Genomic DNA, 15891 nt, shown 5'->3' on the forward strand with positions numbered 1-15891 from the left:
TAAATGAGAAGAGAAAGTCCTGGTCACATTTAAAATGAGGTTTCTGCTTTGTTTTCCCAGGTATGTCCTGCCTTGACAATTCAATTCCTTTTTCTCTGGGTTTTTAGGCAAGGTGTGTGGCCTCCTATCTGAGCTGGGAAACAAAATGAAGGTCTCTCCCTTGGGGATCTTCATCTCCTGATAATGAAGAAAGCCAGACAAAACATTCCAGACGAGCAAGCCCTATGACCTCAACCACCTCATGAGGTCGGCAGGACCCAGGCTGATGCAGGGGATCACCTGTGAGCTCAGCTCAAAGGCTGGAAAAGGCGGGGCCGCCAGGGGTTGCTGGACGCCTGCCATGTTCACGGGGAGCCACAGCTGAGGGTCTGCACAGTGGCTGGCATGGGGTCCTCTGCCGTGTAAACAAATCTTTGTTCTAAAACACCCTAGTACCTCCTCACTGAGTCAATGATGCAAAAATGTATAATAAAAAACCAGAGGCTTAAGGCACTGTTGAAATTAGTTTCTCGGTAGTTTTGAGCCAAGACTCAGGAACTGTCCATGGTGTGCCTCACCGGCTCTCCAGTGGCTGGGGCTGCCCCTCACTATGGCTCCTCAGGGAGGAGGCCGCAGGGTTAACAGTGGAGAGAGGAAACTAGGAGATAGAGGTGTGCTGGGGGTGGCTGACAGCTGCCTCTACTGGGCAGGTTCTGTGATTTGCTATCACTGCTTAAGAAACCAACCTTCTCTGGGCAGTTCCACAAGAGACTCGGAACAGGTGATGTCTCGGGGTACCTGCTGGAGCCCATACTAACAGAAGGGCAAAGGGCGTGTCTCTCACTTATCTCAAAAATCTGGTTTGTCTTACTGCTTCATTTGTGACCACCTGCCACAAGACATAGCTACCTTCTGAGCACTCATGTGGCAAGTGCTCCCAAATCACTAGGGGAACTCTAACTTTCATTCATTCGGCAGGTGTCTGTTGAAAGCCTGCTTTGTGCCAGGCACATTGTTGGTATTAAGAATTTGGGGATGAGCACAACAGGCATGGCTGCACATGTGGGGGCAGACAGACGTTAGCCAAGCGCAGACATCATTAGACAACTACGCTTGTGAGCTGAGCTACAAGGGGAAGAACCCTGAACAGGCAACATTTAGGTCAAGACCTGAAGGAGAGGCAGGTGTTCATCAGAGCAAGGAGAGGAGGAGGGAACAGGTCGTGTGGGAGGGAATGGGGTGTAAGAGATGTTCCCAGCAGAGGCACTTACGGGAAAGGGCCACCAAGATGCAGCCTGTTTTTGGGCAACTTCCAACTTAAAGGGAACATGACATAGGAAAGACAGCTATCTTTGAACAGGTAAGCAAATATTATGGGTTTATGGACAAAAGCAGTAAAAATAGTCACTTAGGCAAAGGCACAGAAAGTATTACAGGAGGTTCTCACTTTTCCTTTCCTAACTTTGGAATTTTACAGGCATCTTTTATTGAAGATATGTGGAACCACAGATAAGTTTTTTATTGCAACATGGTTTTCCTCTGCACTAGTGAATGCAGGTTTTTGAGGGGGAAATCCAGGGGAAAAAGAAATTTTGATCATGGGCAGAGCAGAATCCAACGTGTGGTGAGGTAAAGGAAAAACATCATTGGAGAGTACATGGTAGGTTTTATTAAAACCCCTCTTCTGCCTATGAGAGACTGGAAGGGGTCTGTACCCTCTAAAATTTCTGCACCTTCCAGTTAACCCTCTAAAACTCAAACAGCCTTTATGAAGTGCCTACTTTGTTCTGTGCCCTTTCATTTATGTTAATTCTCAGAGCAATCCCATGGAGTAGGGATGATTATCCTCACAAATTTTTTAACTGACTGAGAAATATGAAAAGATTCCTTAATGTTGCTTTGTCCTGAGTCAAATGCTAAGACAGGCGGAGCTGGACTGGTGCCCACCCAGCGTCTTTGCGGGAGTGAGGCATTTTACCATCCCATCCTTTCGTCCACACTTGAGCTTTGCCGTTTTTACAGATATGAGGCTTTTTAGTCATATATCTGAAAAGCTAAAGCAGTTTATATCATATGCTTCAGTTACTGCTTAGTCCTGGAGCTCTGATGAGCATCAGTGCCCTTGAACCAAAATCTTCTACAGTTACAGGATCGGAAAAAAGTCTATTTCAATTTGCTATACAAAAACAGGAGAACACATCTATTTTTTTTTTATAAAGGGTTTTGTTTGTTTGTTTTTTGTTTTTGTTTTTGTTTTTTTGCAATACGTAAAGTCAATCCAGAAAAAGTAGTGGTGCAAAACAACCCCTGGGACAGAGCCGATTTGGCTGTTCTGCAGCCTCTGAGTCTGCTTAAAATGCAGCAGGTGAAATGCTGAGACCAGGAGTAGGTGTTAATCTGTGACAGTGGACAGGCGTCTGGGGAGTGCCCTGCTGTTCTGACATTCTCATGAGTGAACCAGTAGGTACTGGAGGGGCAGAATGGGAGTTAACCTCTTGTCAAAACTCCCTCAGAATCCATTTCCCAAGTCAAGTGGAGCCTCCAGCCTTAGAAGAACAAGGTGGTGCAGCTCCTTTGCAACATCAGCCCCTCATCCCATGCTGCAGGGCCTGGCTTGCTGCCCGAGTGCCCCCCCTGCCACCACCTAATAGGCCTGGCTCCAGTACTTCTTTACTTTTGCCACATTCACTCCCTCCTCTTCTTGACGTTTCTATACACAGAGGCAAGTGTCACTCATTCTAAAAACCAAGAACTTCCTTTGCCCACCTCCCCTTGAAGCTACACCCTATTCTCCTTCCCTCCCCTGTACATTCCTCAAAGAACAGTCTAAGCTCATGGCTTCCATGTCCTCAGCTGCTGCCCCCCTATCCCCCGTGCTCTGAAAGCTCTTCTTTCTTCAGATGAGCCTTCTTTGTCTGCTGCTTCCATTTTGGTGTTAATAAGGTGGTAATTGCAGTTACCTTTGCACTTTCCACGTCCTCCCAAGCAAACTCACAGCCCCATTGCCTCCATTCCTGCAGCCATGATGAAAAGCCCATCAATTCCACCTGGAAATCTCCAATTTGAAACTCTGCTTAGAGCTCTTGGCTTATCCCACCTGCCTACTGAACATTGCTAGATGGAGGTTTCCCAGGCACCTCAAACTCATCTCATCTGAAGCTAAATTTACTGTCTTTCCTCCACACTTGCCCTCCTTTTGCTTTCAGTCTCGTTACTAAGGGCAGTATTAGCCATTCAGCTGCATAAGTGAGGGAGCCTGCAGCCTCCTGCCCAGGCCTGACATGTGTCAGGCTATACAATAGCTCATTAAAACATTGGTCAACGTCTAAATAATTGTTTCCCTGTGCTTCACCATCAGCCTGTGAATCCTGCGGGGACAGGAATTGTGTCTCGTTCATCTTTACAGCTCCAGAACATCCTATCCCGCAGCACGGTAGCCAGTAACCTCGTCACTGAATTGGTAAATAAGGAGCAACTATTCAATGTGCTTTGGTCTGGAATAGGGAGAAAAGCAATGATCACACTCATAACAATTTATACCTAGGAGAGCAAGTCTAGTAAATATCAGATGCCTGTAGGACAGCCTGAAAGAATGTCTGAGTTTTCACCAAAGAAAGGGATAGCTCATCATAAGGAACAAGCAAGTTTATGGACCTAAAATTTTGCCTCTGGAGAAAATAACACAGATGTGTTCAGTTAGGGAGGGCTGGGTGAATGTTTATACACGGTGATTTCAGCTTTTAGGGAAAGGAGCATACTTCTCCTAAAAAATGCATTACTTTCTGGAAAATGCAAATATGTGGGGTATGCTTCACCACAGCGCGAGTAGGAAGGACCATGCAGACGTCAAGGCATCCCCACTTGAACTCCTTCAGGGTAATCTCAAAGACAGCTTGGCCCAAGGCACAAAGCCCTGGGCACCACCCTGCTTAACACCATTGCCCATTCACACACAGGTGATCTATTGGCAATGGACAAACTGCAGCCCGCAGATGGAATTCTGATAGTCCTTAGCTGGATATTTACCACTATTATTATAGGAAAGGGACTGGGACCATATACAACATCCACTTATTTCTGGATGCCACTGTGTAACCTTGGACAACTCATTTCACCTCTCCGAGTCTCACTTTCTGCATTTGCAATAACTTCCCCGCCTACATCTTAGGGTCTTTGTGAGAACCAAATTAGATTCCGTATATTAGTGTTTTAGCAATACAAAGTGGAAGAAAATTGTTATCAAGATAGCATGATATGGTGGCTCATGCCTATAATCCCAGCACTTTGGGAGGCTAAGGCGAGTGGATCAACTGAGGTCGGGAGTTCAAGACCAGCCTGGATAACATGATGAAACCCCATTTCTACTAAAAATACAAAAATTAGCCAGGTATGGTGGTGGGCATCTATAATCCCAGCCACTCAGTAGGCTGAGACAGAAGAATTACTTGAACCTGGGAGGTGGAGGTTGCAGTGAGCTGAGATCATGCCACTGCACTCCAGCTTGGGCAACAAAGCCAGACTCTGTAAATACATACATACATACATACATACATACATACATACATACATAAAATAGTGCATGGCTTTCAGAAATCCCCTATGTAGCAGAAACCACTCGGAAAAGTAATGAAACTTTTGCAGTCACACTGCTTGCCTTTCTTTTTCTCAACATTTGAAGTATCTTATTTCCATTTAACTTCACTTTCATGAAAACAGCCATTCTCTCTATACATTTTACCATGCTATCATATAACGCTATAAATAGACAATAACATAGATAGACTAGTCGAGTAAACTTACTGTATTCCATTACCCAGCTTCAACAATGAGCAATGTGTGGTCAGTGTTGTTTCATCTTTTATGTCATAGACTCTGCTCACCACCATCCTAGGTTAGTTTGAAGGAAACACCAGATAGCATTTCATATATATGAATTTCTAAAACATGATTCTTTTAAAAAACATAGCCACAAACACTATCATCAAACTCAAAATATTAACAATAATTCCTAGGGCCAAGAGTGGTGGCTCACACCTATAATTCCAGCACTTTGGGAGGCCAAGACAGGCGGATCACCCAAGGTCAGGATTTGACACCAGCCTGGCCAACATGGTGAAACCCCATCTCTACTAAAAATACAAAAATTAGCTGGGTGTGATAGAACATGCCTGTGATCCCAGCTATTTGGGAGACTAAGGCAAGAGAATCGCTTGAACCTGGAAGGTAGAGATTGCAGTGAGCTGAGATTGCACCACTGCACTGCAGCCTGGGCGACACAGCAAGACTCTGTCTAAAAAAAAAAATTTAACAATTCCTTGAGATCATCATGTAGCCAGTGTTCACATTTTCTCAATATCTCCGATTTTTTTTGAATTTCAAATTTTTGTTCAAATGTTTGTTTGAATTAGGATCTAAAATTAGCTCCATACAATTGACTGATATGTTTACATTTTTTGTAATCTATAGGTTCCCATGTCCTCTTTGTTTTCCCTCTTTGTTTGGTTTTTATTTGTCACACTCTGTGTTGTTGCTGCTCTTGCTGAGTACATCAGTGGATGTTCCTAGAGTCGAGGTTTGCTGACTCAGTCCCCATGGTGGTTTTAACATGCATTCCTTTGTATTTCTAGTAAATCAGTACTTAAATCCAGAGGCTGTACCAAATCCATTTTTTCCCCCAAGACTCATTCCCAGGTAATTTGTATACATTTCCATCAGGGCAGCTCATAATGTGTGGTGATCTCTCATACTGATGATCATTGCCTTTATCTACGGGACTCATTCATTGGGAGCTGCAGAAAGGGATGTTTTGTCATGTCTTTTGTATTAGCTGTAATACTTTTATAAAGAGAAACTTCCCTCTCACCAGCTATTTGGTTATCTTGAGATACAGACTGAATAGGAGAAGTTACTAAAAGGCTTTTCTTTTCCTTTATTTACCATATTTTAAAATAATGAGGTCATTTCCTAGCATCCTCCAATGTGACTAGTTTTGGAGATTTTTGGTTTTGTTTTGTATCATATGTCCTCACTGATGGGTATTAATCCATTGTAAATACTAATCTTATTGATATTCAAACTTTTTTTCAGTTTTTCTTCTTTTTTGTCTTTTTTACCAGTAGGAGCTTATTCCAGTTGATCCTTAAGTCCTTTCAACAGAATCCTCATAGTTTTTATATTCTTCTTAGCCAGCTGGAATGGCAAGATATTCTAGGATCTACATTTCCTGTCTTGGACCTGAAATGGCTGCTTCTTCAAGGATCCCTCTCTCCCTTTACTGGGAAGTCCATTCCGACATTACAACCTGGGCCCTAGGAGTGCTCATTACGCTTGGTTTAGTCACCACTTACAACATTCCAGTGGATAGATCTGGGAATTTTTTGTTAAAGATAAATATCAGATGAGTTCTGACTTTATCCTATACTACTCCTATCACATTTATCCCACACATTCAGAATAACTGCAGACGCAGAATCACAATACTAACACTACCACCAAAAATTTCAGGTTTTCATTGCAATTCTTTCTGAATCTGGGTATATACCGTTGGGAATGTGCTTCTCTGTGTGGTTATGCCATCAATGGGCTATGCAAGTGCTTCCATTTGTTTAATTTCATTTTTGAGTTTTAGATATTATCTGTTAACATTTAATGCATGATTGTGTAAAATATCTATGTGACTTCAAATCTATAAAACAAGGTGCATTCAACATATACCACAGCCTGTATCTCTATTCTCTCCTTTTATTCCTTCTTTCATCCTAAAGGCCATAATTAAAAAAAAAATTCTTAGCTTATTCTTCTATTGCTTTTTTAAAATATAAGTTCATACATAACATTTTCCTATTGTTTAGGTAAAACATAGTCTACGACATATTTTTTTCTCCATCTTTTATTGCTCAATGACCTCCTGGAAATCACTTGCTAGTAATAGAGCTATTTCCCCATTTATATGACAGCTACACAGCACTGCATCCTGCAGATATACCACAGTCTGTTCAGTAAGCCCCCAATTTTTTTTTTTTTTTTTTTTTGAGACAGAGTCTCACTCCGTCACCAGGCACCAGGCTGGAGTGCAGTGGCGCGACCTCAGCTCACTGCAACCTCCGCCTCCCGGGTTCAAGCAATTCTCCTGCCTCAGCCTCCCGAGTAGCTGGGACTACAGGCGCATGCCACCACACCCAGCTAATTTTTTTTGTATTTTTAGTAGAGACGGGGTTTCACCATGTTGGCCAGGATGGTCTTGACCTCTTGATCTTGTGATCCGCCCGCCTCGGCCTCCCAAAGTGCTGGGATTACAGGCGTGAGCCACCGTGCCCGGCCCCAGTAAGCCCCCTATTAATGGACGTTTGAGCTGTTTTCTGTCTTTTTCTACTTCAGACAGTGCTGCAATGAATCACTTCACGCACTGTATTCTTGTCAGTCTACCTTTGAGAAAGACTCCTCGGGGTGAGACTATTATGTCAAAGAAAAAATGCATGTATTATTTTGTCAGATACTGCTAAACTCTTCTTCCTAGTTGTACCATTTTATATTCCCACCAAAAATGTATGAGAATGCCTGTTTCCTGGCAGCCTCACAAATAGAATATGTTGCCAAACTTCTGGATTTTTGCCAGTATAATTGGTTGGGTATTTATTTACTTATTTATTTACTACACCTTAAGTTCTGGGGCACATGTGCAGGTCATGCAGGTCTGTTACATAGGTGTACACATGCCATGGTAGTGGTTTGCTACACCCATCGCCCCGTTATCGACATTAGGTATTCCTCCTAATTGGTAGGGTATTGTAATCCATTGTAGTTTCACTTGTTTTTCTCATCATTGAGGCTGACTGTTATCCTTTCATATGGCTAACAGCCCTTTGCCTTTCTAAGAACTGTCTTTTCAAATTCCTAACCCATTTTTCTACAAGTGGCTCACAAAGTGTAGTCCCTAGTCTAGAGACACTACCTGGGAATTTGTTAGAAATGCAAATTCTTAATCCCCAAACCGAACCTACTGAACTAGTAACTCTGGGGATGGGCCCCAGTAATCTGTGTTTTTATAAACCCTGCAGGTGGCACTGATACTCTAAAGAAACACTGAGAAGCCCTGGGCTATAGGGTTGATTCAACAACTGTGTTTTAACTTACCATAGGGTTGTCTAATTATTTTCTAATTAAATCAAGGCCAAACTGTTAATAAATTGTAGCTGAAAGATTCAAATGTCATGTGATATCCATCCATTCATTTGTTGATTCAATAATTAACAAATAGATGTTAAATACCTACTGTGAGTCAGTCACTGTGACAGGCAATGAGGATGCTGTGTTAAAACAGACACAGTCACCAGCCCCAGAAGCTTGCCTTCCCCTGGGGAAGAACAAAACTAAAGGAACCAAGTTAAGTCTTAGCAAAGGGAACTGGAAGGTGCTGCTAGGGCACTAGCTAGTCTAGTGGTCAGGGAGATGCAAAGTAAAATATCTGGGATAATACTTTACTCCCATCAAGTGGACCAAAGTTCTAGAAAGGGATAACATCTATTCCTAGCAGGGTTAGGGGCGGAGCCTCTCTTAAAGGCAATCTATCGATATCTATGAATGCATCAAACAAAGCAACACCACTCCAGGGAACTGATCCGACAGAAACAATGCCACCCACTCAAGGCTGTTTATTGCAGCATTGTTTGTTGTGGCAAATACTGGTTGCAAACTGAATACCCACCAGTGACGGAATGATTGAATAAATCACGGTATATCCACACCATGCAGCCATCGAAAAGAATGAGCCCTACCATTGCCAAGGGTATTTCTATGACCTACATTGATTAAGGAAAGCAACACGTAGAAAAATGGATATCATGCAATCTCATTCAAAAATACCTATAAAACCCATTTGTTTACATATGTATATACATTGATTACGATGATACACTGATGCAAGCATAGAAAACATTTGAAGGAATAAACACTGATATGGATGAGCCATTATGGTGAATTAGGGCCCAATGTTCATTCAACGCCTTCAATAGTGCAGAAAAATAAAAGCTAGGAACAAGATGCACAGACAGCCCTGCAGGCCAACAGATGCACTTGTGGGAAGGATGGGAGCAGAAGTGTAGCAGGGGCCACGTGGGTGCTGCCTCGGCGCTTTCTGCTGACAAGCATCTGTGCTAGTTACACTCTGGAATCAGCTGAATTCTGCATGTCCAGTTACTAGCTTTGTGGGTATGTACAGGCGGCGCATGGGGATCAGTTTTGCTGGCCTGAACCCTGCAGGCACAGCATGGCTCTAAAGCCAACCCTGCCATGGAAGCAGTGGATCCATCCCTAAATCCTAGCTTTGGATATGTGTGCCTAGAACCAGCAGGGCATGGAGCTCCTGGACTGCTGCAGACATAGTGTGCTTCTCTCTGGGGTTCTGGGGCTCATTCCCGGAGGCACAGCCTGAGCTTGCTCCTATAGTCCTTGCAATGATATTGTGAGCACCCGCTTCCCTGAGCCAAATGCCAATTTGCTTAAAATAGCTTGGTTCTTGCTTTCTGAGAAGGAAACTGTGTGATTCAAAGGGTTACCAGTCATGGGAAGAGTGAGAGGCAGTTATGAGAATTTAAACATGAATATATGAAAGTGCCTTAAAAGCAGTGGTATTATTATTAACTATCATTTAATCAATCATCCCTTCTAAATAACTGATGTACACAGGGACTTTCAAAAGACTTTTTATCAATGCAGAAAGGGCACTCCACCATGGAGCCTCTCCAAGGCACAAAGTCTTACCAGCAGGTGTGGAAGTGGGTTTCGGCGCCGGAAGTAAACTCCTGCGGGGTGCTGTCACACTGGAGGATGCCGGAGGGGCCACCCGGCCGGCCCCCTTGGGTGTGTCCTTAGAAGGCACAGATGCCTTCAGAACGGGCTGTTCTTCAGTCCCAAAGGTTGAACCTGTGGGAGGCAGACAGCATGTTAATTATATCTTCATGAAAAATGGATGGATCCCTCACCATTTGCACTAGCCAACCAATCCTACTGCTGTCATCTGCTTTAGAACTTGATCTGATTCTTAGTGAGTGACCTTGAAACGTATTTTTCTGGAACCCTATTTGAAAAAGAACTCCCTTTAGTCACTGCATAAATATCTGTCACACAAATCCTGTGGACTAAAAGGGGCTCCACAAAAGCCAGGAGCAGCCTACATGCATACACGCATACAAACACACACACACACACACACACACACACACACACACACACACACACAGTTTGCTTATGTGTATGTGCAAATGTATGTGTATATAATAAACACTTTTGATAACTCAGAGAATAAACAGCCTATTTTTTTGAAATACAGTGTAAGTGACCCAGGAGAAGTGAGAATAGGAATATACACATGTACCATGAACCCAAGAATTTTATTCAGAGCTCCCTGAAAAACGCTGCTCATTTGACCTGCAGAAGAGGAGGCTTGGGATAAAGGTAGAGGGGTAGAGAACATAGGGACAGAGAATCCCTCTGAAACTAAAGAAAGGTTTCTGGCTGAAAAGCTGAAAAGCTGAGGCCTCACCAAACTGGGAGGACCCTGAATTAGAGCCTAGTACTTCCAAGGTAGAAAATATTTACTGATAATTGCAGTTTACTAGTCAATTTAGAAATAGCCTCTTTGTTTATAATCCACTGCTCTGACACTCTGAAGATATGGCATATTGGGATTGTGTCTGTGTAAAATTTAAATATGCAAAGTTGTTTGGCCTAAACTTTTCTTCTATATCTTTCTAAACCTTGTGGTTAATACATTTTCAATCTCTTAAAGACAATGACATCACCATCTATTCTCTGTTTAAGGGTAGATCTTCTAAATATACTTCTGAGTATAGCTGTGAGGCTAATCTATTAATTTAGAGAGCCTGAATGTACAGAGATTACCACTTGTTTGGAATAAAACAGTCCAGTGGTAGGAACATGACCATCTACCATGAAAAATAAGCCATGACACCTGGAAGAAGTACACAGTATTTTAGTAAAGGATTATATTTTTTGTTTTTATCCTTTTCAAAGGTTTGTCTGAACATTCTATTTACATAAGGCCTACATAAAAATGAAAACATTATTAAAATGGCTTTAGTGTTCATAACATCCAGGCATTTTGGTCAACCATTTAGAGTGAGAGATTGTTGCTTTTCTCCCACTTAACACCTGAAATTCTGTTTAAAATTGTGGAGATTTCTGTTGTTTCCAATGAAAAGCATACTTAGGAAGTAATCAAAGAATGTACTATTTCTTAAAACAGCATCTATGCCCTATAGTTCTTTTAAGGTGTTGTGCAAGGTTTTTAAAATAGTTCTACATAGAACTAAGACAACGTATTTGACCTATGCAAAGAGAACAAATGCACTGAAACTCCATTGAAAGGATCTGCACTGTATCCTGGGTATCAGATAAAAAATAGTGCAGATAAAAAGCATGTTTGATGCAAACCTAACCAGGAAAAGCAACACCATGAACTTGCAAAACAGTGAGCCTCAGCTTCTGAATTACCCAGTGGATGCACCAGTCCAGTGCTAGAACTCAGAGAATCTCTCAGGGGCTGAATGGTATTTCACATGGGGCATGGCTCAACCACTAGAAATACTTCAAAAGTAGTTATCTAATGTCTAGCCTCCTGCTGACACATTGCCAGAATAATCTATTCACTGAAATGTGTAGCAGAAGCTGAATTGAGCACAAAACCTCACACACAGTCTTTAACAATTTATTAAAATTTCTTAAGAAGAGAAATATTTTGTATCATCTGTAGAGTTCAAATGCCCTTTTATCAAATCCTCTTGCATCTGGTATCATTCTCTTACATGAAATTTATTATTCTGTGAACACATCAATTTAGAGATTTGGCTGCTCTCCAGGCCGGGAAGTAATTCATCTGTTTGAAGTACAAGTATCAGGGAACTATGTACTTCCCTCTGAGGGAGGGCTTGAATTACCAAGAAACAAAATAATATAAAACACTATTCTTATCTATTATTGTGGGAGACAGCTGGCAATAAACAGTTCCACTCTTTGAAAACTGGCTTAAGTTGGCTGGTAATTAAAGACGCATTATTCAGTAAATGAAAAGTACTCTGAATTTGGAAATGGCTGTTGAATTCTATAAATGTTCCAAGTGCTTCACAATAATGCTGACAACATTAAACCACTGCTTGGTGAGAGGAAGAAAACAACTGGAAATAAACTGCTTGTATGAGCCAGAAAAATGTTCTGGAGAATTCAGCCAGTGAAGTGGTTCACATGGCTAATTCAGTCTTTTCATTCCCAACCAATCTGAACCAACTCCAGCCTAAACAACCCAGGAAATTTACCTACCCTTCCACTTGATCACAGTGCGGCAGAAGCATCAGCAAGGTGGTTAATGGTACAGATCTGGGAGCAAGATGGCCAGGGTATGAATAACACATCCTCTACCTCCCGCCTCTCTGCATCACAGTTTCTTCATTCATAAGCGGGGATAATGATAATCTACCTCACAGAGCTGTTGTGGGAATTAAAGGAGCAAATGCCAGGAAATGTTTTAAAAAGTTAAAGTAAGAATTGATATGAAAAAACACTCAGTGTCTGATATATAGTATGCTCTATGGGTTAGTTATTAATGTACATGCTAATTTTAAGTTCTGTGGCTAAGTCATCACAACAAATCAGTTTTTTTTGCAGAAAAACCACTTGGAAAGTATTCAGGGATTAATATCAGATGGGCTGTTTGAAGTGAGAAGAAAGAAGAGGACTGAGGTAAGTCTGATAACACCCGTAGGATGAAAGACTAAAGAGAAGAGTGAGAGTTTGATTGTCTTAAAAATATATAGTAAACTATTCCAGTCATAGAAAAAGGTGAGGATAACAACACAACTGACCATCAAGCTTAAGAAGTATAAAATGACCTGGGAAAAGAGGCAGTTATGAGTTCTGCCACAGCAGACTTAAATGTGCCTGCCAGCAGCTCTGAACGGAACAACCGAGCTCCCTGCATAGCATCTAAGCTCTGAAAACAGACAGACTGTTCTCCTTAAGCACCTCCCTGACCCTCGTATATACAAAAGGGCACCTCATAAAGGAGAGCTCTAGCTGACATCTAGTGGGTACCCTTCTACGACGAAGATAACAGAAGAAGAAAGTGGCTGAACCCCTTGCTATTCTGCAGCCCCTGTGGGTGATTCCCAGGCAAACAAGGTCTGGAGTGGACCTCCAGTAGTCCTGCAGCAAAAGGGCCTGACAGATGGAAGGAAAACTAAAAAATGAAAGAAACAGCTTCAACATCAACAAAAAGTACGTCCATTCGGAGACCCCATCTGAAAGTCACCAAATACAAAGGCCACAGGTAGATAAATCCACAAAGATGGGAAGAAACCAGTGCAAAAAGGATGAAAACACCAAAAACCAGAATGCCTCTCCTCCTCCAAGAGATCACAACTCCTTACCAGCAAGGGAACAAAGTGGATGGAGAATGAGTCTGATGAATTGACAGAAGCAGGCTTCAGAAGGTGGGTAATAACAAACTTCTTTGAGCTAAAAGAACATGTTTTAACCCAATGCAAAGAAACTAAGAACCTTGAAAAATGGTTATACGAAATGCTAACAGGAATAAACAGCTTAGAGAAGAATATAAATGACTTGATGGAGCTGGAAACAACATGAGAACTTCATGAAGCATACACAAATTTCAACAGCTGAACCGACCAAGCAGAAGAAAGGATATCAGAGATTGAAAATCAACTCAATTAAATAAAACCAGAAGGCATGATTAGAGGAAAAAAAGAGTGAAAAGAAATGAATAAAGCCTCCAAGAAATATGAGATTATGTGAAAAGACCTCATCTACGTTTGATAGGTATACTAGAATGTGATGGAGAGGATGATTCCAAGATGGAAAACACTCTTCAGGATATTATCCAGGAGAACTTCCCCAACCTAGCAAGGCAGGCCAACATTCAAGTCCAGGAAATACAGAGAACACCACAAAGATATTTCTCAAGAAGAGCAACCCCAAGGCACATAATTATCAGATTCACCAGGGTTGAAATGAAGGAAAAAATGCTAAGGGCAGCCAGAGAGAAAGGTCAGGTTACCCACAAAGGGAAGCCCATCAGACTCACAGTGGATCTCTTGGCAGTAACTCTACAGTCCAGAAGAGAGTGGGGGCCAATATTCAACATCCTTAAACAAAAGAACTTTCAACCTAGAATTTCATATTCAGCCAAACTAAGCTTCTTAAGCGAAGGAGAAATAAAATCCTTTATGGACAAGCAAATGCTGAGAGATTTCGTCACCACCAGGCCTGCCTTACAAGAGCTCTTGAAAGAACCACTAAACACAGAAAGGAACAACCAGTACCAGCCAGTCCAAAAACGTCCCAAACGTAAAGACAATTGACACAAGGAAGAAACTGCATCAACTAATGGGCAAAACAACCAGCTAGCATCAAAATTGTGGGATGAAATTCACACATAACAATATTAACCTTAAATGTAAATGGGTTAAATACCCCAATCAAAAGACACAGACTGGGAAACTGGATAAAAAGAAGTCAAGACCCACCGGTGTGCTGTATTCAAGAAACACATCTCATATACAAGGACAAATATAGGCTCAAAATAAAGGGATGGAGGAAGGTTTACCAAGGAAATGGAGAGCAAAAAAAAAAAAAAAAGCAGGGGTTGCAATCCTAGTCTCTGATAAAATGGACTTTAAACCAACAAAAATCAAAACTGACAAAGAAGGGCATTACATAATGGTAAAAGGATCAATGCAACAAGAAGACCTAACAATCCCAAATATATATGCACCCAATACAGGAGCACCCAGATACATAAAGCAAGTTCTTAACAACTGACAACCTTACTTAGACACCCACACAATAATAGTGGGAGACTCTGACACTCCACTTTCAGTATTGGACAGATCAATGAGACAGAAAATAAACAAGGATATCCAGACTTGAAATCAGATCTGGACCAAGTAGACGTAATAGACATCTACAGAACTCTCCACCCCAAATCCACAGAAAATACATTCTTCTCAGCACCACATCACACCTACTCTAAAACTGACCACATAATTGGAAGTAAATCACTCCTCAGCAAATGCAAAAGAATGAAAATCATAACAAATAGTCCCTCAGACCACAGTGCAATCAAATTAGAACTCAGGACTAAGAAACTAACTCAGAACTGCACAACTTCATGGAAACTGAACAACTGACTCCTGAATATCAACTGGATAAACAATGAAATGAAGGCAGAAATAAAGATGTTCTCTGAAACCAACAAGAAAGAAGACACAACGTACCAGAATCTCTGGGATACATTTAAAGCAGTGTCTAGAGGGAAATTTATAACAATAAATGCCCACATTAGAAGCAAGGAAAGATCTAAAATCAACACCCTATTGTCAAAATTGAAAGAGCTAGAGGAGCAAGATCAAAAAACTCAAAAGCTAGCAAAAGACAAGAAATAACTAAGATCACAGCAGAACTGAAGGAGACAGAGACACAAAAACACTCTTCAAAAAAATCAATAAATCCAGGAGCTGTTTTTTTGAAAAGATCAACAAAATAGACCGCTAGCCAATATAACAAAAAAGAAAAGAGAGAAGAATCAAATAGATGCAATAAAAAACCATAAAGGGGATATCGCCACCAATTCCACAGAAATACAAACTACCATCAGAGATTACTACAAACAACTCGATGCACATAAACTAGTAAACCTGGAAGAAATTGATAAATTTCTGGACGCTTGCACCGTCTCAAGACTAAACCAGGAAGAAGTTGAAACCTTGAATAGACCAATAACAAAGGCTACAGTTGAGGCAGCAATTAATAGCCTACCAACCAAAAAAAATCCAGGACCAGACAGGTTCACAGCCGAATTCTACCAGAAGTACAAAGAGGAGC

The 15891-nt window shown here is 41.5% G+C and overlaps 1 protein-coding gene across 2 annotated transcripts in view; it reads right to left on the reverse strand.

Moving 5' to 3' along the window:
* MTUS2 (microtubule associated scaffold protein 2) overlaps positions 1-15891 on the reverse strand; it is a 467424-nt gene that overhangs the window by 200515 nt on the left and 251018 nt on the right. For both annotated transcript variants that reach the window (XM_037741682.1, XM_017537489.2), the window contains exon 4: positions 9739-9900. In XM_037741682.1, the coding sequence (XP_037597610.1) occupies positions 9739-9900 (162 nt within the window). The remainder of the gene's footprint in view (positions 1-9738; positions 9901-15891) is intronic.

Source organism: Cebus imitator, unplaced genomic scaffold (assembly GCF_001604975.1).
Source record: "Cebus imitator isolate Cc_AM_T3 unplaced genomic scaffold, Cebus_imitator-1.0 Scaffold103, whole genome shotgun sequence".
Classification (NCBI taxonomy): Eukaryota; Metazoa; Chordata; class Mammalia; order Primates; family Cebidae; genus Cebus; species Cebus imitator.